Raw genomic sequence first — 22,857 nt, forward strand, 5'->3', positions numbered from 1 at the left:
GAAAGAGAAGAATAAAGATTTCATACAATAACAATAGGTGATCATTTTATTCTAAATGATCACCTAACTAGAATTTAATTCGTCACTTTGACGAATTATAGGTGATCATTTTTATAATTTTATTGAAATTAATTTTTTTTAAACATGCACGTACGTTAACATACGATCGGAAAATGTCATCCTATTATAGTGCTGAGTTGTGCCTATTATATGCCATATACAATATGTACAGTATATACTGTATATCTAATATACAGTGTAGCATAGGTGAAATTACGGGACACATATCATGTTCTAATTTTTTGGTATGATGGAATTATCAAAATAAACTTGAAGTTGACAATTTCGAAAGATAATGAATTGAGCAAATAAATATAAGAATTGGAAGAGAATGTGGGACGTAGAAGCGCAATGCGCGCTCTTTGAAATGTGTATAACTTTGACTAAAGAAATTTAAAAACTACTTTTTAACTTCAACTGGCCATATGATAACATCAAAATATCTGATTGGCTTATTTTTTATATGAATTCATATCTACATTTCATCAGCTTTCATAACAAATTATAATCATCATGTTCACCTTTAACTCTGAAGAGCTGTGAGATGTTCAAATATACGCTGAAGGTGAAATTACACGACCTACGTTATTCGAGTTTTTACGCGTGATGACGTGATTAAAATTAAAATGTTGACAACTTAAGAGAAAGATAATTAATTGAGCAATCATATACTAAAATTTGAGCGAAAATCGGGCACAAAATAACCGAGATGCGCACTTTTGAATGTGATAATCTATGACGAAAGAGAAAAAAACCTAATTTTTAAATTCAAGTGGCCATTTGATGACGCCACAACATTTTGTACGTGAAATGTACATGAATTCATATCTACAACTCAATGGCTTCCAGAATAAGTTAAAAAAACTGGGGGTCATCTTGCATTCTGAAGAGTTATTTTCATTTTTAAAAAAGGCCTATTTTTCACCTGCTCGTATAGCGTTATTTTAAGTCGGAACGGACTCAAATTTGGTGAATGTACTACGGATGGTGGGTAGAATGCGATTTGTACAAAAAAATTGTATTGTTTACGCTTTTTAAGTATAGCGCGCGCAAAAACGTGTTTTTGCGCAGTAATTTTTTTAAACACGCAAATGGCCTAATTCATGCTCTAAATTGATCAAAACTTAATTTCAAGCTTTTTAAATTTTTAACGCGCAATTTCACATGCATGACCTTGAAACATGCAAGTTTTTATTTGCTTATATTTTTACCCTTGACCTGAAGTTTACGTGTAGTGAATTTGATTGATATGTGATAAAGAGTTATGGAGATATGATTGATAGTGTGATTTCACAAAATCGCGTATTTATGACGTCACGGTTGAGTGATCACACTGAAAAGCTTATTATGGTTAAGTTAAAGTATTTAAAAGACATTGTGAACAATTTGTGATCATTGACATTTAACTTTTTGAGATAATTGTTACACAAATTTGTACAGAGAGAAATAAATAATAAGAATAAGAAGAAGAATAAAGATTTGATACAATAACAATAGGTGATCATTTTATTCTAAATGATCACCTAACTAGAATTTAATTCGTCACTTTGACGAATTATAGGTGATCATTTTTATCATTTTATTGACATTAATTGATTAATTAATTACTGAAATTATTTTTTTTAAACATGCACGTACGTTAACATACGATCAGAAAACGATGATGTATTCCATCCTATTATATGCTTATAGTGTTGAGTTGTGCCTATTATATGCCATATACAATATGTACAGTATATACTGTATATCTATATACAGTGTAGCATAGGTGAAATTACGGGACACATATCATGTTCTAATTTTTTGGTATGATGGAATTATCAAAATAAACTCGAAGATGACAATTTCGAAAGATAATGAATTGAGCAAATAAATATAAGAATTGGAAGAGAATTTGATACGTAGAAGCGCAATGCGCGCTCTTTGAAATTTGTATAACTTTGACAAAAGAAATTTAAAAACTACTTTTTAACTTCAACTGGCTATATGAAAACATCACAACATTTGATTGGCTTAATTTTTATATGAATTCATATCTACATTTCATCAGCTTTCTAAATAAGTTAAAATTTTCAAGGTCACCTTTAATTCTGAAAAGCTGTAAGATATTCAACTGTATGGTGTAGGTGAAATTACACGACTCAGGTTATTCAAGTTTTTACACGTGATGACGTCATCAAAATGAAAACGCTGACAACTCATGAGAAAGTTAAATAATTAAGCAAGCACATACTGAAATTTGTGCAAAAATCGGGCTCAAATAACGGAGATGTGCTCTATTGAATGTGATAACCTACACAAAAAGAAAAAAATTCCTAATTTTTAAATTCAAGTGGCCATTTGATGACGTCATACCATTTTGTACGTCTAATGTGTGTATACATTTATATCTACAACTTATTGGCTTCCATATTAAGTTAAAAAAATTGGGGGTCACCTTCCATTCTGAAGAGTTATATTCCTTTTAAAAAGGCCTTATTTTTTACCATTTTTAGCACTTTTGTACAATTAATGTGCGCATTTTGTCATTTTTAACATGCTCGTATAGCGTTATTTTAAGTCGGAATGGACTCAAAGTCGGAGAATGTACTAAGGATTGTGAGTAGAATGTGATGTATACATCAAATTTTATTTTTTACGCTTTTTAAGAATTGCGTGCGCAAAAACGTGTTTTTGCGCAGTAATTTTTTGAAACACGCAAATGGTCTAATTCATGCTCTAAATTGATCAAAACTTAATTTTGAGCTTTTTAAAATGTTAACGCTCGATTTTACGCGCATGACCTTGAAACGCGCAAGTTTTTATTTACTAATATTTTTTACCTTGACCTGAAGTTTACGTGTAGTCAATTTCAATAATACGTGATAATGAATTATGGAGATATGATTGATAATGTGATTTCACAAAATAGCGTATACGTGACGTCACGGATGAGTGATCACGCTGAAAAGCTTATTAGGACTAAGTTACAGTATTTGAAAGACATTGTGAAATTTTGGTAATCATTGACATTTAACTTTTTGAGATATTTGTTACACAAAAAGTGTACAGAAAGAAGAAGAAGAAGAAGAATAAAGATTTTATACAATAACAATAGGTGATCATTTTATTCTAAATGATCACCTAACTAGAATTTAATTCGTCACTTTGACGAATTATAGGTGATCATTTTTATCATTTTAATGAAATTAACATTTTTTAAACATGCACGTACGTTAACATATGATCGTAAAAAGCTGATGTACGCCATCCTATGACATGATGCATATACACTTATAGTGCTGAGTTGTACCTATTATGTGTCATATACAATATATACAGTATATACTGTATATCTATATACAGTGTAGCATAGGTAAAATTACGGGACCCACATCATGTTCAAATTTGTTGGTATGATGGAATTATCAAAATAAACTCGAAGATGACAATTTCGAAAGATAATGAATTGAGCAAATAAATATAAGGATTGGAAGAGAATTTGATACGTAGAAGCGCAATGCGCGCTCATTGAAATTTGTATAACTTCGACTAAAGAAATCTAAAAACTACGTTTTAACTTCAACTGGCCATATGATAACATCACAACATCCGATAGACTTAATTTTTATATGAATTCATATCTACATTTCAACAGCTTTCATAATAAGTTATAATCTTCAAGGTCACCTTTAATTCTGAAGAGCTATTAGAAATTCAAATGTATGGTGTAGCTAAAATTACACGACCTAGGTTATTCAAGTTTTTACGCGTGATGACGTCATCAAAATAAAAATGTTTACAACCCATGAGAAAGATAATCAATTGAGCAAGCACATTCTAAAATTTTTGCGAAAATCGGGCTCAAATAACGGAGATGTGCTCTATTGAATGTGATAACCCACACAAAAAGATAAAAATTACTAATTTTTAAATTCAAGTGGCCATTTGATGACGTCATTCCATTTTGTACGTCTAATGTGTACATGAATATGTATCTACAACCCAATGGCTTCCCGAATAAGTTAAAAAAATTAGGGGTCACCTGCCATTCTGAAGATTTATATTCATTTTAAAAAGGCCTTATTTTTCACCATTTTCAGCACTTTGATGCAATTAATTTGCGCATTTTGTCATTTTTAACCTGCTCGTATAGCGTTATTTTAAGTTGGAACTGACTCAAATTTGGTGAATGTACTAAGGCTGGTGAGTAGAATGCGATTTGTATAAAAAAATTGCATTTTTTACGCTTTGTAAGTATCGCGCGCGCAAAATAATTTTTTTGCGCAGTAATTTTTTGAGACACGCAAATGGCCTAATTCATGCTCTAAATTGATCAAAACTTAATTTTGAGCTTTTTAAATTTTTAACGCGCGATTTCACGCGCATGACCCTACGTGTGCGCGCGTTTTTATTTGTTAATATTTTTACCCTTGACCTAAAGTTTACGTGTAGTGAATTTCATTAATATGTGATAATGAATTATGGAGATATGATTGATAATGTGATTTCACAAAATGGCGTCTAAATAACGTCACGGATGAGTGATCACGCTGAAAAGCTTATTAGGACTAAGTTAAAGTATTTGAAAGACATTCAGAAATTTTGGTAATCATTGACATTAAACTTTTTGAGATATTTGTTACACAAAATCTGTACAGAAAGAAATTGCGAAGAAACATTTTTTGTTTTACAAAAACAATTTCTCACTAGAATTTAATTCGTCACTTTGACGAATTATAGGTGATCATTTTTATCATTTTAATGAAATTAACATTTTTTTAAACATGCACGTACGTTTTATCATTTTAATGAAATTAACATTTTTTTAAACATGCACGTACGTTAACATACGATCGTAAAAAGTTGATGTACGCCATCCTATGACATGATGCATATACGCTTATAGTGCTGAGTTGTACCTATTATGTGTCATATACAATATGTACAGTATATACTGTATATCTATATACATTGTAGCATAGGTGAAATTACGGGACCCATATCATGTTCTAATTTTTTGGTATGATGGAATTATCAAAATAAACTCTAAGATGACAATTTCGAAAGATAATGAATCGAGCAAATAAATATAAGGATTGGAAGAGAATTTGACACGTAGAAGCGCAATGCATGCTTTTTGAAATTTGTATAATTTTGACGCAAAAGATGAAAAAACTACTTTTTAACTTCAACTGGCCATATGATAACGTCACAACATCCGATAGACTTGGTTTTTATATGAATTCATATCTACATTTCAACAGCTTTCATAATAATTTATAATCATCAAGGTAACCTTCAATTCTGAAGAGTTGCAAGATATTCAAATATACGCTGAAGTTGAAATTAATCGCACCATGTTATTCAAATTTTTACGCATGATAACGTCATCATAATGAAAAGGTGGCAACTCATGATAAAGATAATTAATTTAACAAGTACATACTAAAATTTTAGCGAAAATCGGGCTAAAATGACGGAGATACGCACTATTGAATGCGATAACCTACACAAAAAGATAAAAATTCCTAATTTTTAAATTCAAGTGGCCATTTGATGACGTCATACAATTTTGTACGTCTAATGTGTATATACATTTGTATCTACAACTTATTGGCTTCCATAATAAGTTAAAAAAATTGGGGGTCACCTGCCATTCTGAAGAGTTATATTATTTTTAAAAAGGCCTTATTTTTCACCATTTTCAGCACTTTGATGCAATTAATTTGCGCATTTTGTCATTTTTAACCTGCTCGTATAGCGTTATTTTAAGTTGGAACTGACTCAAATTTGGTGAATGTACTAAGGCTGGTGAGTAGAATGCGATTTGTATAAAAAAATTGCATTTTTTACGCTTTGTAAGTATCGCGCACGCAAAATATTTTTTTGCGCAGTAATTTTTTGAAACACGCAAATGGCCTAATTCATGCTCTAAATTGATCAAAACTTAATTTTGAGCTTTTTAAATTTTTAACGCGCGATTTCACGCGCATGACCCTACGTGTGCGCGCGTTTTTATTTGTTAATATTTTTACCCTTGACCTAAAGTTTACGTGTAGTGAATTTCATTAATATGTGATAATGAATTATGGAGATATGATTGATAATGTGATTTCACAAAATGGCGTCTAAATGACGTCACGGATGAGTGATCACGCTGAAAAGCTTATTAGGACTAAGTTAAAGTATTTGAAAGACATTCAGAAATTTTGGTAATCATTGACATTAAACTTTTTGAGATATTTGTTACACAAAATCTGTACAGAAAGAAATTGCGAAGAAACATTTTTTGTTTTACAAAAACAATTTCTCACTAGAATTTAATTCGTCACTTTGACGAATTATAGGTGATCATTTTTATCATTTTACTGAAATTAATTTTTTTTAAACATGCACGTACGTTAACATACGATCGGAAAATGTTGATGTATGCCATCCTATTATATGCTTATAGTGCTGAGTTGTGCCTATATGCCATATACAATATGTACAGTATATACTGTATATCTATATACAGTGTAGCATAGGTGAAATTGCGGGACACACATGTTCTAATTTTTTGGCATGATGACGTTATCAAACTAAACTTTAAGATGACAATTTCGAAAGATAATTAATTGAGCAAAAAAATATAAGATTTGGAAAAAAATTTGGCACGTAGAAGCGCTGTGCGCGCTCTTTGAATTGTGTATAACTTTGACGAAAAATATGAAAAAAATACTTTTTCACTTCAACTGGCCATATGTTAACGTCACAACATCCGATAGGCTTAATTTTTATATGAATTAATATCTACATTTCATCAGCTTTCATAATAAATTATAATCATCAAGGTAACCTTCAATTCTGAAGAACTGTAAGATATTCAAATTTACTGCGAAGGTGAAATTACACGGCCTACGTTATTCAAGTTTTTACGCGTGATGACGTCATTAAAATGAAGATAGTGTCAACTCATGATAAAGATAATTAATTAAGCAAGCACATACTAAAATTTGTGCGAAAATCGGGTTCAAATAACGGAGATGCGCTCTATTGAATGTGATAACCCACACAAAAAGATAAAAATTACTAATTTTTTAATTCAAGTGGCCATTTGATGACGTCATACCATTTTGTACGTCTAATGTGTATATACATTTATATCTACAACTTATTGGCTTCCATATTCAGTTAAAAAAATTGGGGGTCATCTTCCATTCTGAAGAGTTATATTCATTTTAAAAAGGCCCTACTTTTTACCATTTTTAGCACTTTTGTACAATTAATGTGCGCATTTTGTCATTTTTAACGTGCTCGTATAGCGTTATTTTAAGTCGGAATGGACTCAAATTTGGTGAATGTACTAAGGAAGATGAGTAGAATGCAATTTGTTCAAAAAATTGTATTTTTTTACGCTTTCTAAGTACGCACGCGCAAAAACGTGTTTTGCGCAGTAATTTTTTAAAACACGCAAATGACCTAATTCATGCTCTAAATTGATCAAAACTTAATTTGGAGCATTTTAATTTTTTAACGCGTAATTTCACGCGCATGACCTTGAAACGCGCAAGTTTTTATTTGCTAATATTTTTACCCTTGACCTGAAGTTTACATGTAGTGAATTTTATTGATATGTAATAAAGAGTTATGGAGATATGATTGATAGAGTGATTTCACAAAATCGCGTATTAATGACGTCACGGTTGAGTGATCACACTGAAAAGCTTATTATGGCTAAGTTAAAGTATTTAAAAGACATTGTCAAAAATTTGTGATCATTGACATTTAACTTTTTGAGATAATTGTTACACAAATTTGTACAGAGAGAAATAAATAATAAGAAAGAGAAGAATAAAGATTTCATACAATAACAATAGGTGATCATTTTATTCTAAATGATCACCTAATAATATTTTGTTTCTTAAATATGGTTTTAAAGTTGTCACACTTGTAACCTACCTTACCTCAGGCCGCCATTTTTTTCGAGCTATTCTTGAGATAGTCCAGGACTAACTTTCTTAAACCTACCCCTTGGGTGGACTATCTTTTGCCGGTTTTAGTCCAGGTTTAGTCCAGGTTTAGTCCAGGACTAAAGATAGTCCCCTTTCATGAATACCATTTCAAAATAGTCCAGGACTAAATCCAGAGATAGTCCAGGACTAAAGTTAGTCCCCTTTCATGAATACCAGCCTTAGGTACCACTATTGATGATCGGTTAAAATGGAATCAAAATACACTCAGACTTTATAAAAAGGGTCAACAAAGACTTTATATGATGAGACTAAGAAAATTTAATATTGACCTTTGGGTTTAAAAAAACATTAATTTTGCCAAAATGTTCTACATTTGGCACGATTGATCTACGCTAATGTTTTTAGAGTAGTAGTAGCCTACATGTAAAATTACAAAATCAGCAAGAATACTAGGCACAGGCCTTCTGCCTGCTACTAGTAAACCCTATGATTTGCCGACATTGATATAGGCTATTGGTAGGCTATCTTAAGTGTAGTAGCTACAACGTGTAATCATGATCTACTGTATATACTCACCTTTGTCTACTTCTTGTGGGAATAATAATAATGGACAAGGTACTTTTATTCATTAATCCATGCTTCGTTTGTTGATGGTTAAGTTTGCCTTTGCGTCTACTTTTCAAAACGAGCGCTAGAGAGTAGTAGAGTCAGTGGTGACGTATCACAACCATACATAGCCAGCCAATCCCGGATCAGGGATCGCAGTCAATATGATAATTCAAATATAAAAATTGCATATTTTATTAATATAACCTTCTATTATTATATATATTAAAATTACCGGTCGTAAGAAAGTGAACTTTTCGTAGTCCAATTGTGATGAAATTAAAACAGAATTGTTCAGCAATATATTGTCAATTAGTCATCGACACAGATATGTCAATAGAACAATCAGACTGCGCATACGATTTCTACATGGCTACGTTTTTCTACGGAGTTCAAAGAGCGTGTTTGTTTGATTGACAGCAGTGCTTTAGTATAGGGAAGCGAGAAAATCGTTTGGTGTCACCATCGATGCATATCCTTCTATTCCTTAATTCATGCACAGTGACAGTATTTGTGTTCCACTAAAACATGTATTTTTTGCATTAGATGATATAAGACTCAGAATCATTGTTTGAAAAATTAACACACAGTGGTTATTGACACATCTTAAAAATATCCTTGACCATGAAAACCAAATTGGTTAGGTTACCATTAAGCTTTGTCTACACTATCAAACTAGTTTGACAAAAAACGTGTGATGTAGTGATATTAAGTCATTATATATGGGCATATCACATTTTTTTGTCACATAAAATTTACTAGTGTAGATAGAGCTTAAGTTGATTTTTTAATAATGGCAGCATTAATTTGCATAAAATTAACATAACTGGTTATTGACACATTAGATCACCCCACGAATGGTATTAAAATTGGCCATAAAAACATAAGTATGGACACTAAAATAGTTTGATTATCATTAGTATTGATTGAGAAGGCAAAAATTGATTTAATTTTCATAAAATTAGCATAACTTTATTATGTGATCAATCCACAAATGGTCTTAAAAAGATCCTTGATCCTTGACCATGAAAACATAGGTCTAGACACCAAATTGGTTAGGTATCTAGGGGTCTGTTTCTGCTGCATAACGCAATTTAACCGGTTATTTTAAAATAGATTAAAAATAGATAACAATAACAAGACCGCGTTTCTGCTCAATTTGTGCTTCAAAATAACCGGTTAAATCTATGGGTGGTCGTCGAGCAAAACGTCATCATTACCCAAAACGCAATACACTCAGACGGAAGTAGTAAGTTGGCTGTTTGTTTAATCGACGTCAGTACACACGTGTGTGATATCGCCGAACATCTCAAACATGTTAACATTATAAAATGTTGTCTCCAATTGTTTTTTTGCCTACTTAACATCGCTAATAAAATTAATTCTCATGGCGCCTTCAATAACATGGGGAGGGTCGTGCAGCGCCCGATCGCCTAGGATAATTATTATCTAGCCTAATTCCTCAAAAAGGCGATGTCACACGGCCCTTCCCACGTGAACGACTGTTGTCTTTCGCGAGCGCGGTCCTACTAAACACCAAACAGAAACAAAAACGAGACTCAGAATGTTGCAATACCTACCAAACGAGAGTAGATAATTGTTAATTAATTATGAAAACCCAACTTATATAGCAAAAATCGTCCGAATTTATGTTCAAAACGATGAGTTTAGCCACAAAAACTTAAATCAAACGAGAGTATCCAAGTCATAGAATATCGCACGCACATAGTGTGCCTTTAATAGAATAATGAGTATTGAACATTATTTCGTAAATTTATGTACTAACATAAATAATAACACATTTCTATGCTTAATAAAATCATATTTAATACATTATCAAAGGCTCTGATAACCTTTGTTTTCGGTCGATGTGATGTTTTTCTAAAAAATGATATTATGTAAAACGATCAAAGTAAGATTGTTCATTGTTCTCCTATTAAAGGCACTAAGGGCGTCTATAATAACGCCTCAAATTGTTTAGCTTGGGTAGTTCGGAACTCCACCCCGAATTCCTCTTTTACTTTCGCAAAAATGCTCTTATATATCTGTGAATCTTTTCTATTGCCTGCCATCCTTCCCCGTACTTTCTCTCTCTCCCCCCCCCCCCCCCCCACAACTGAATAACATATCTTGTGATTTCATTCATCCACATGCATGTTCACTTCTTCGTTCGACTGTCAAAACCACATGGAAAACACACATGGTTCGCGACGGTATCTGACCCGGGGTCACAACTGTCAATCAAATAACCGTTATTTCGTGTTGCAGCTAAGAATTGCTCAGCGATAACCGGTTAAACGGCGTTCTAACACCGATTTAAATGGGTGTTTTTAACCGGTTATTTTGCGCTGCCTTTTCAATTCAATTCAATTTCATTTTATTTCGGAAATATCATCCATATAAATAAACTTATAAACCATAAAACTAAACTTAAGTATATAGAATGCTTCTCCATCTACAATACATTTTGGAGTTATGGAGCATATGTTTGCAAACACAAGCAACAAGGATGTTACCACTATTCAACATACGTTGCATGAAACTATAGGTAGATTTTCGCATGTACTCGTTAAAGGAAGGAACACCATGTTCAATAAACATTGCACTGGCACTACTACTTCTAGAGACATTAAGTATACGGCGCAGAGCATTATTGTAGGATACATTAAGAGATCTAATATTCTTCATACGATAGTTACACCAAAGGGCTGCACAATACATATTAATACAGTAAGATCTAAAGAGACAACATTTAACATTGGTAGAGCATTTCATAAATTTACAATTGAGTGAGTTGCTTCTAATACACAAAGACCTGTACTGACTTTGAATGTCGGCCTCATCACTGCAATCACACATAAGAATATGACCAAGATAGGTACCTTTCTCAACATAAGCAAGTTTTTTACCAAAAAGTTTAGTAATAGAATTACCTTCAAGTTTGCAAGTACGAGGACAGAAACGCATACAAAAAGATTTCTTATCATTAAATAAAACATCATTCTCTTGCGAAAACTCTTCACAAACATGTATCAATAGCTGGAGACCAGCAACAGAAGGAGCAAGTAGAACAAGATCATCCGCATAACTAAGATGATTCAAGATAATGTTTCTACATTGGCAACCCTGACACAAACCACTTAGTCTACAATTTAGAGTACTAATATATATGTTATAAAGGAGAGGGGACATAACCCCACCCTGTCTAACTCCATTGGATACTGTAAATGGATTTGAAACAGAGTTTCCCCAACGTATCACAAAACTCTGTTTCTCATACCAACATTTGAGCAATTTAACAATACAAAGATTAATACCATTGTTAATGAGCTTATTATAAAGAGTCCAGTGATTGACTCGATCAAAAGCCTTACTGGCATCCAGAAAGCAGGCAAAAACTGGACTACCATTTCTATTGTAGTAGTCAATTACATGTTTTAAAACAAAGATACACGTATCAGTCGAGTGTTTCGCTTTAAATGCAAATTGGTAGTCATTGGATTCCAATGAGTTACCACAATGACTGATCAAAATAGATTCAAACACCTTAGATAATACAGACGCTAAAGCAATAGGTCTATAATTATTCTTATTAGTAATATCACCTGATTTACTCTTAACAATCGGCACTAGAATAACTTTAACAAGATCTTTAGTTACATGACCATGACACAGCATAGCATTAAAGCATAAACTCAATAGGATATTAAGTCGTTTACTACCATATTTAAGATGTTCACCACTCAAACCATCAAGTCCGGGTGATTTTCCTACAGAAAGTTTATCAATGCAATTAGATACAAGATCAGGAGTGACATTAATACCAATCTCAGGCGGACAGTATTCTAGAGTCTCCTCTACAAATGCTTTATGAGTCGTGTTATCCACACAGTTAAACAAAATCTCATAATGTTTGGCCCAATGATTACATATGTTGTATTCACCACTAACATTATTTAACCGGTTACCACAAATTTGTCCTGTTTCTGCTGCCAAGAAAATGGAGTTAATTTATTCACACCGATTTTAATTTATTCACACCGATTTTAACCGGTTATTTTGTATGCAGCAGAAACAGGCCCTAGTATTGGTCAAGATATATAATGGCAGCACTAATTTGCATAAAAAGAATACAGTATATGTGATAATCTATGCACATGTTGACATAGAAAATGTTTTTCCAATTCCAATGTTAGAGAGTGGTTAGGACAGTGGAACCGTAATTACGTAGCTATAATCGGCTGGAGTTCACTCACTCCATTGATCCACAGCCATTGATCATAACTGGGCCCTCTGGGAGACTAGTCTTTGACTGAAGAGGTCGCCCAGTATAAATAAAATATTTCAATATTTCAACACAGTTCAAAAAGTGATTCTTCATGGAGTCTGGACATAGGTCTAGACACCAAATTGGTTAGGTATCTAGTATTGGTCAAGATATATAATGGCAGCACTAATTTGCATAAAAAGAATACAGTATATGTGATAATCTATGCACATGTTGACATAGAAATTACGTAGCTATAATCGGCTGGAGTTCACTCACTCCATTGATCCACAGCCATTGATCATAACTGGGCCCTCTGGGAGACTAGTCTTTGACTGAAGAGGTCGCCCAGTATAAATAAAATATTTCAACGCAGTTCAAAAAGTGATTCTTCATGGAGGGAGGAATCACACAATATGGAGGAAGCAGTCATGCATTACATTTGCGTTACAAGCATGTAGAGTGTATAAACACATATTAATTAATATTAGATTGCACTTAGATTAAAACAGTGTTTTTTTTAGTGTGGCTATAGCTATGCTAGTCATACAAAAAAATTTGTATTGAGTGAATAAAACTATTACTTAATCAAGTTTTTTAGCTTATGATATAAATAAAATAGTTAAGACTTGAATTCAAATTTAAATTTACTTTATCATGTGTCAATCAATCTATCTCTTTATAAGAACCGATTAAAGAAAGAGGAACTAAGATTGCATCGAGCCAGAGAAGATATTTTACAAAACAACAATGAAACAATGTATGAGAAGCAAAATGTAATGTAAGTCAATTTGAATTCTTTTTAAAGTTTTGAATGACACATATTACCAAACAAACTTATATTTGTGAACTTTTCTTTATTATAGTGATGATCTAAATAATGAAAACAAGATTCTGGTGAAAGAGAATGCTAGATTAAAACAAGATTTAACAACAGTCATGTAAGTTTACAAAATGCAATTAAAATTGAAACAAATATATGGGGCTCCAATGTTTATGGTTGTAAGGTCATTAATAATATTGAATATAATATTTTAAACAGGATCTATTTATTTTAATCTGGGATTCTTTCGAGAAGCCTAGATTTTGAAGTTCTATTGTATATGACAAAAATCGATCTAAACATCACAGATGCAATGTCCGAGCATTTGTGTCTCTATATTGGCCCCCTCTTTATCAGATGCAACAAATTATTTTCATAGCTTCTAGTTGGAATATATAGGTTGGGTGATTATTCGAGGGTGTAATATGGTAACATGTATAATCAAATAAATGCCCCTAGATATGAACAAATACTAATAACAATAATACAATTAATTAACATCAAGAAGTGGAAAAAACAGTAAAAAATACTTGGCAGTCAATGAATTCTACTACAAATAGAAATGTGTTTTGGTACAATAATGCATGTGGCAGGGAGTTTATTCAGGAAAAAAAAGTTTATCCTATCGTATTGTATCGTAAATCCTGTAATAATTAAGTTTTTTAAATGTTAAATCTTCACACCAGGCGACCATGCTTCACTGTCCATACAGCCTACATAAGTGAAATTGATTGACGTAATTCATAAAGATAAATTCACCCAAAAAGTGAAATAAACTGTATTTTTTTAGATCTAACTTTTTTCAGTAGGGACAGAACCAACTAACCTTTATCTCTCTCTCTCTCTCCCCCCATCAGGAAATGTATGGAAGAACAGAAAATAGAGTTTTCTAAAATTCAATCATCTGCATATGATAATGATGTAAAACAAAGAGAAAGACAATGGAAAGTAGAACAACTAACAAAAGAGCTCTTGATAGAAAAGCAAATTCAACAAAAATTAGAGAAAAGGTATTTTTTAATATGCATAGTTTTATATATTGTGCTCTGGGAATGAATGATAACACTAAGTATTTTACTAAGAAATCAGACCATGTGCTGATGTTCAGCCATCTTGTAGAACTCCTTTATTTGTCTCTAATCCAGTCGTTAAATTGCTAATATGAATATATTACATTACTTCCTTTTAAAATTTGAATCAAGTGATACAGATATTGGTTTTGTAAAATACAGTATTAATTATAGTATGGCTATCCAACATAACATTCTAAAACTAAGTAACAATAAACATATAGCGTTTCCTTTTTTAAATGCATATAAAAAAAACAAGATCTTCTAGATTTAAATTAACTATATTATAATGATTACATCTTTTTTCCCTTTTCCTTTCTCTCTCTTTACATCAGATGTGGTATCCAACATCATGTGATTAGGATGTATTATTTTAACCAATCGTCCTATCTTAACTTCATACTTTCTTGGACCTAATACCTTTATTACTACTATGCCATTTAGCCATTTGTCTTGTCCTTTACCTTGTGTTCTCATGTTTTTCACGTTTACTTTGTCTGACACTGAAAAGATTCTTTCTGATTGTGTTTTAGGATCTTTATGTAGTTTTTGGCTATATTGTTTACATTCTATTCGTTCCGCTAAACTAGGATTTACTAATGACAGTCTTGTTCTTAAATTTCTTTTCAGAAATAATTCAGATGGTGTACACTTGGTAGTTGTATGAGGCGTCATTCTGTATCTGAATAAAAAGTTACCTAGTCTAACTTTGATATTATCCTTTTTGCCTTCAATCACTTGTTTTGTTAACGCTCTTTAATGACTCTAACCGATCTTTTGGCAGCCCCATTAGTGGGTGCATGATAGACAGGTGAAAACGTTAATGCAATAGCATTATTTTGGCAAAATAAGTCTGTACTTGCAAACTGAGGACCGTTATCACAAACAATTTCCTCGGGTAAACCGAAATGTGCAAATATTAGTTTTAGTTCCTCAGTGGTCTAGTTGGCCATTTCCAATGAATAAGTGGTGTGGTAGGTAAACAACTCCTAACACTTTGGCATGGATTACAACTTAACCATATTCTTAATATCTAGATCAAGCTTGGGCCACCACATCTGGCAAATTCCAGGGTGTTCCCAATGTAATTCTGTTTTATCTCGTAATTCAGTAGGAATAATAACTCTAGGACCCCATAATAGGCAATTTCCAACACATGTTAGCTCAAGCTTTCTCTGTACAAATGGTTTCAAACTATTATTTTCACTTAGAAGTTTACATGCAGACTCATTAGGCCATCCTTGCTTTACATAATTAAGTACTTTACTTAAAGTTTCATCTTTAATAGTCTTTCATTCAATTTCATCTGTTTTATTGGAAAGTCTTCATCGATACTGTAGATCGCATGTTCAAGTTTTTGGGTTTCTTCTTTATGTGGTAAACGCGATAATGCGTCTGCCACTGCGTTAATCCTCTGAACGTATGTATTCTATTTCGTAGTTGTATTTGTTAAGTAGTAACGCCCACCGTTTCTACTAGCTGCCACTACCGGCACCTCGGTGGTTGGACCTAGTATCTTAGTTAATGGTTTGTGGTCCATACTAATCGTAAATTTTCGACCTATGAGATACTTGTTAAAGCGCTTGATTCCATAAATAATTGATAACGCTAACGCTAACATTAGGCTCAACAACAGTTCGGGGGAAAATCGCCAACCAACGTGTGAACAACAACTTTGAGATTGTCCCTCATTTGAACTATATTTACATTAGATTCCACCTTAAATATGGTTCTACGTACCTAAACATATATTAAACTGGTACTTAGCATTCATAAACTTTAGTATTCACTGGTTAGCATTCATAAACTTTAGTATTCACTGGTTAGCGTTTAATAACTTTAGTATTCACTGGTTAGCATTTAATAACTTTAGTTTCTTTACAGTCCTTTTCAATCTACGAAATTATTCACTGCGCGTTCAACATCCGGGATAGCAACAGACACAACTCTGATTTGCTATAAATCCTACAGTATCAATTACCCATGACTTTGGGATATATACGAAAATACCATTGACAGCAATGCCTCAAATTGCCGATTCCGGTCCCCTACAAGATTTAATAAATTAAAGACAACGGCTAATTCTTTTTCTTAACTATTACACATTGAGCTATACGAAATTATAATAATTAAAGTATATATAGATATATGGTAATTATGTGAAAACATACGGCATTAGATCTGACCCTTCGGGATACATTATGTCACAGAATTACCCTAAAAATGGCCGTCCTCCTCCATAATAAATCATTTAAAAACATAAACCTAAATGATCTAATGTGTCGAATAATGACTAATTTCTTAATTATCATCTTTTTGTCACATCATCATTCCATGGATTGATTACATACTGTATCTATGTTATAGTACATAACTATCTGTATCAGAACAAAAATCTGACTACAGGCCACATTATTTGCATTTGCTTCATACAGTAAGTTATCAGCATGACATCAAATATAACGTTTCCCGGCTCTTATTCTCCTATCAATGTTTAGTGGTAGCGATGGCCCATCGAGGCACTTAGTGACATCCCATCGTACCCGTATAGATAACAGGGGCAGCCTTCATGGAATGTACGGTATTATATGTACTGTCAATACCATAATCTACTTATATAAGGTGACTGCCCTTTCGTCATTAATAATAAATGACATTTTCCATCCAGTTCGGTGTTTTGTTTCCTTTGGTTTGTCCTGGACTCAGTTGAAACAAAATAATGTTTATTCAATCATGAAATTCTTTCATATTAGATGCTTCGATTTTAGCCGTCGCGACCGCTTATCTTCTAACCATTTCCTGTCAAAATCGCCTTCTGACATCGTTCCAATTTGAACCATGCTAAACAAAACCACAAAACACTTATTCACACAAGATTTTTTTTTCAATCTCAATGGTATTTTCGTATATCCCAAGGGTAATAATTACAGTGCAAAAACAATTAGCTGTGTGGTTAAATCTTGTAGTGGCTGGGGAATTTGTGGCTACTGTCTTGGGCAACGTACAGAATAAAGTTGCTATCAATGGTATTTTCGTATATCCCCTGCAATGGAAAGTTATAACAATATGATGTGTGGCTCTTCGAGTTATTAAATCTTGTAGGGTCGGAATCGGAAATTGTTGGCCTACTATCTGGGACAACTTACAGATAAAGTTGCTGTCAACGGTATTTTCGTATACCAAAGTATAATACTTGCCTATCTGACTTGCTTCATTCATAATTTTTTATTCTAAATTGTTTGTGCTTTATTTTATCTTAAAATTATTTTAATTTAATTATTATTGTTACATGTTTATGTCTCGTCATGATGTATTTTTGGGTTAGGTCCCTAATGATCAGCTTCGGCTGGATGGACCACCATCGTAAAATATTGTTGAAATAAATAAAAATAAATAAACACCATGATACTTCAAAGTGGGGGGAATCATCACATTCAAAATTTATTTTTTAAGTTGTAATGACAAGGATCAGGAACTTTGTAGTGTAAAAAAGCAGATTTTAGCATGGGAAGAAAAGCAGAAGGAAGTAAAGTCAAAACATTTTAAAAATGATAGAAACTCAAGTGATCAAAGGTAAGCTGCATAAAGTATAACAATAATAAAGGCTTACTTGTTCTTCATCTTCACACTACCACTGATTTCCCAATAAATTTGTTCTTGCCACATTGACAGAATTCAGGTGTTGTCTAATTGGTAATGTTTTATTAGTATTGTAGACCTAGAGATTATGATAAAGAAATTAAGATCAGAAGTTAAATCAATAAAATCTGTGCCACAGGAGAATGATTGTGATGATAAAAAGAAGGTAATTAACTTGGTAAAAACAGTATTTACATTATTGTTTTTATGAATCCTGACTACAAAGAAGTCCTGGCATCTAGAGTTAGGTGTTAAATATACTCCATAAAATCTTTATCAATAGATCAGAGAACTTGAATGGAAACTTCATGTTCTTCACATGCAACGATTGGCAGATCAAGAAACAATCGGCCATCTACAGGATAATCTTAAAGATGTTATCAGCAAATTCTCAGACAGACGAGATGGCGTCATTAGTTCAAAGAATGACAGGTACAGTTGAACCATTATTTTACATGCCATATGGAACCAAAACAATTCTATTTGTCAGAATAAAGCTTCTGATGCAAATTAGGACCAAGTATGCCATGTAATGCGCCCACAACTAGAATAAATATTCGGCTAATACATATTTGAGTTACAATTTACATAATTAACATATTACATGATTTTAGTTTAATTTAAAAATTACTGATCACGATTGCATTAATACCAACATCTCTCTAAACTATATCTCTTGCCTTTGCTTTTCCATTTTTTTACAATCTTACTGGAATTGAACTGTAATCAATCGAAGAAGAGATTTTCCTACTTTCTATATCATGTTTGCACTTAAATATTCTTTTTTTAATGCCATTTGGAACAATCTCCCAATTCATATTCATAAATCTCCATCGTTATTTCAATTTAAATTAGCAATCTATAAATTTCTTTATATTAGGCAACTACACTAAATAAATTGAATTGAAAAGTTTAATTTAATTTTGAAGTTATAATTTACTGTATAGTTTATATTAAAGGGCAGTCAAAACCTTTTAGGAAATAGGAACTTTCCCCTCAGTTATCTGCCCTGCTCCTGTTTGATGTTTTTATATATTTAAATATTTTGTGTATTTTGGTGGAAATAAATATAATTTTAATATTATATTTAAAATCTTTCAGGACTAGCGCTATATCAAGTGACATCTGCCAGGCTCTCACTCGTGCTCAAGTACGAGCGTATGCAATGAATCTTAATGAGAGCCCTCTCTACCTGTTTGAAAATTCACAGCATGGTGGCCTTCAAGCACCAGACTTCTCATTTAAAAGCACTAATATGCGCACATCTACTCCGAACCATAGTAGGCCTACACCTTAATGTTAAATACTAAAAACATAATAAAATATATTTTTGGCCACTAGTTTTTATTAAACAATAAATATATGTTTCTGTATTAATAAATTATGCAGTATTTTATTCTGCTATACTAGGTTAAGTTAGTAACAGATGAACAAATATAATTAATAATAAATGTGTATTATTTAGAATTTAAAAAAATCTCCTGAACAAAATAAATCAAAAAGTTGTTATTGCTGTATTTATTTACAAAAATCAATGAATTACATTCTGAAGTAATAGTTCATGGGCTGTACACCATAACCACCACAAATCCCTACATTTTTGGTATTTTCAACACTAAATTACAATTAAAAATACAAGTTTGTTCTTCAATCTGCAGTGGGGGCTGCTGGGCTCAAATGAGAGTGATTGATTCAAATTCTTGCAATATCACCAAATGTTGTGTTGGTTCCTGATACTTTATTTCAATTTCTGCTGGATGCCATTTGACCCCATGGGAACGGCTAATTTGCATAATTCAAAATGGCCGCCATTTTTACAATAATTATGTAAGAGAGGGCGGACAAGGTGGTAGTGAAGGTGGATATTATGAAGAAGTTCTCTAAAAGATGGCCACCAGGCTTAATCAACAATTTAAAAAAAAATTTGTATACAAGGATCGTTTTAGAATACATCCCTGTGGTGATTATGCTTTCTCGGCACAGGGTAGTGATATTGGTGTGCCTGATTATTTGATTTGAGGCAGCCATATTTTAGACTAGAGAGAAGCCCTCCCACAGATGGATGCATTTCGAATGCATTGGAGTTGATAAAGTAGCCTTCTGCTTTCTTGTCTATGTTACAAACACAGAATAGTAACAATCCTATTTGGTCCAATAAAAAAATTGGGAAAAAAATGAAATACTATTTTTGACATTTGATCTATAATACAAAGCATTGCTATATCTTTTTTGTCGTAAAGTTGCATTTGTAAATTTATTTTTATTATTAATAATCCTAATTTAAATATAATTACACCTTTGATACTGCATTGGACATAAAACCAGTGCTTAACCTTATAAAGAAACAGTCTCCAGTTGCATCTCTCAACCTTCGAGATTTGACCCTAAAAATTTGCATGCTTGTAGCGATAATCACTGCACAACGTCAACTAACACTAAATTTGCTGAACCCCTCAGCCCAGTAAATATTTTTATACTACAGCACAATGGATTAAATGCGAGATGCGGGCATTCATGTTACCTTACTCAACCAGGTTGGCAGCAGTTTCAAAAGCAAAACGGTCTATGCTTTCAGTTTTTGATATTATCACATCACATTTTTTTTTTTTTACATAAAGTTTGATAGTGTAGACAGCTGAGCTTAACATACACAAACAATTTTATTTAACGGTGGAATTTTCGACAATCTAGGGGTGTCATTTACCTAAATTCGCTTCACCGGTAAGGTTCTACAGTACTCAGAAAAAAAACATTATAATTAAAATGGGTAATATGTAACTCTAAATGCAAGTAAGGGTATTTTATTGCAAATTGAAATGTAGATTGTGAAATTTGTTTATTACAGTTATACAAGTTGTGTTTAGGGATTGCATTTGAAATCCCATTCTGGGGAAGTTATACTCAGAGAATCAAAGTGTTAAATTGAGATAAGCCATAGTTTAATTAATAAATCTTTATTACGGTTATTTAATTACATAACCCAAACAAACTGGTCATTGAGGTCAGAGTTTCTTTAAACTCTTATGTGATCTCGAACGATCACCATTAAAATAAAATAAGGAGATTAAACAAAAACATACCTGATTGTCAATGTTCATCTGGTTTGTAATTAATTAATAAAGTGTAAACAATCTTCTTATCAAACCAGACGAGGATAGAAAAACAGAAGAATGTAACATTACATCAGCACTTGCCAGATGCGGATATCCTAGTTGGTCGTTCAAACAAGCAAAACAACAAATAAGTAAAACAAAAAGAAACATCCAAGAAGAAAGTTAACATCACAGATAAAAAAGGTTTTGTTGTCATACCTTATGTTGCAGGTCTATCTGAACTGTCCTAAAATGGATGTTGAATGTAGGCCCAATGGAAATAAAAAATATTTAATCTGATGAATGATGGCAATAAACATAGTGCGCAGAGTTGAATTGTGGCAATAACAATGAAATCAACTCTCAGTGAACATACTGCAGGTAAAAACCCAATCTAGGTCTGGCTTAATATTTTTTCCTATGAATTTGTTGTTTATTTGGTTTCATTCACTGTACCTGGTTAATACCTAATAAGAAATGTGCAATATTAATTATTTATTTTCATGTTGAAGATGGATTTGGATTTTGGATTTGGATGGATTCAGTATTTTTATTTGTCCCTATACTGTATATGAATCTGTTCTCAAATGAAATATCACCATCATGTTTTAACTTATTATAGGTGATCATGAATTATGAATTAATGTAAACATTTTGTTTTTTTGTTTCGTAATATTCAACCAAGAGGAAAAAACATTAACATAAATATTTAACATTTTTTCCCCTATTGGGTGTTGTGACATCAACATATGAATGATGAATGGTTAAATTTCAACTCGGCTTCAGCTTGTTGAAATATAACCTTTCATCATTCACTATTTCACTCATAAACATTAACTATTTGTAAACTATATGACACAAAATAAACACACATTGTAATAACAATTATAGCCATAACTAATAGTTTTTCTTGATCAAATTTTTAATTCTTGATATCAGAAAAAATACGATCAGTATTAAGAACAATTATAGCGGAATAGTGAGGTACCTTGGCTCCAAAAAAAGGGCCGATACTTCATATTTAGGTAAAAGCATGAAATTTGGTATGGCAACTCGTATCGAAAATTCGCAACTTTTAAGATTTGAGGCCACTTCAAATTTGACCTCAGATCTCGTAAACCGTACATCCTAGAAACATGAAAATAATGTCAAATGATGCAGAGGTACTACTTTCTATTCATGTTTAATAGAAACATAGGCATTTAAAACAATACTTTGGGAGTTATTGAGAAATAATAGATCTTGGCCTATCGGGCGAACCTTCAAAATGGTAAAAAGATGCACTAATGTGACATTTGACTGTGTTGACAGTGTGTTGGTGATCATATAACTACAGCAATTATGTCAGAGAAATATTAAAAAG

The 22,857-nt window shown here is 32.3% G+C and overlaps 1 protein-coding gene across 1 annotated transcript in view; it reads left to right on the top strand.

Moving 5' to 3' along the window:
- The window catches only part of LOC144838020 (uncharacterized), a 147,293-nt gene extending 127,389 nt beyond the window's left edge, over positions 1-19,904 (top strand). Inside the window, exons 19-25 of the mRNA XM_078693357.1 lie at positions 13,557-13,651; positions 13,737-13,811; positions 14,551-14,703; positions 18,217-18,336; positions 18,472-18,568; positions 18,686-18,834; positions 19,504-19,904. Of these exons, the coding sequence (XP_078549483.1) occupies positions 13,557-13,651; positions 13,737-13,811; positions 14,551-14,703; positions 18,217-18,336; positions 18,472-18,568; positions 18,686-18,834; positions 19,504-19,699 (885 nt within the window). The 3' untranslated portion in view covers positions 19,700-19,904. The remainder of the gene's footprint in view (positions 1-13,556; positions 13,652-13,736; positions 13,812-14,550; positions 14,704-18,216; positions 18,337-18,471; positions 18,569-18,685; positions 18,835-19,503) is intronic.
- The last annotated feature ends 2,953 nt before the right edge of the window (positions 19,905-22,857 follow it).

The sequence above is a fragment of the Antedon bifida genome, chromosome 3, assembly GCF_963402885.1.
Source record: "Antedon bifida chromosome 3, ecAntBifi1.1, whole genome shotgun sequence".
Lineage (NCBI taxonomy): Eukaryota > Metazoa > Echinodermata > Crinoidea > Comatulida > Antedonidae > Antedon > Antedon bifida.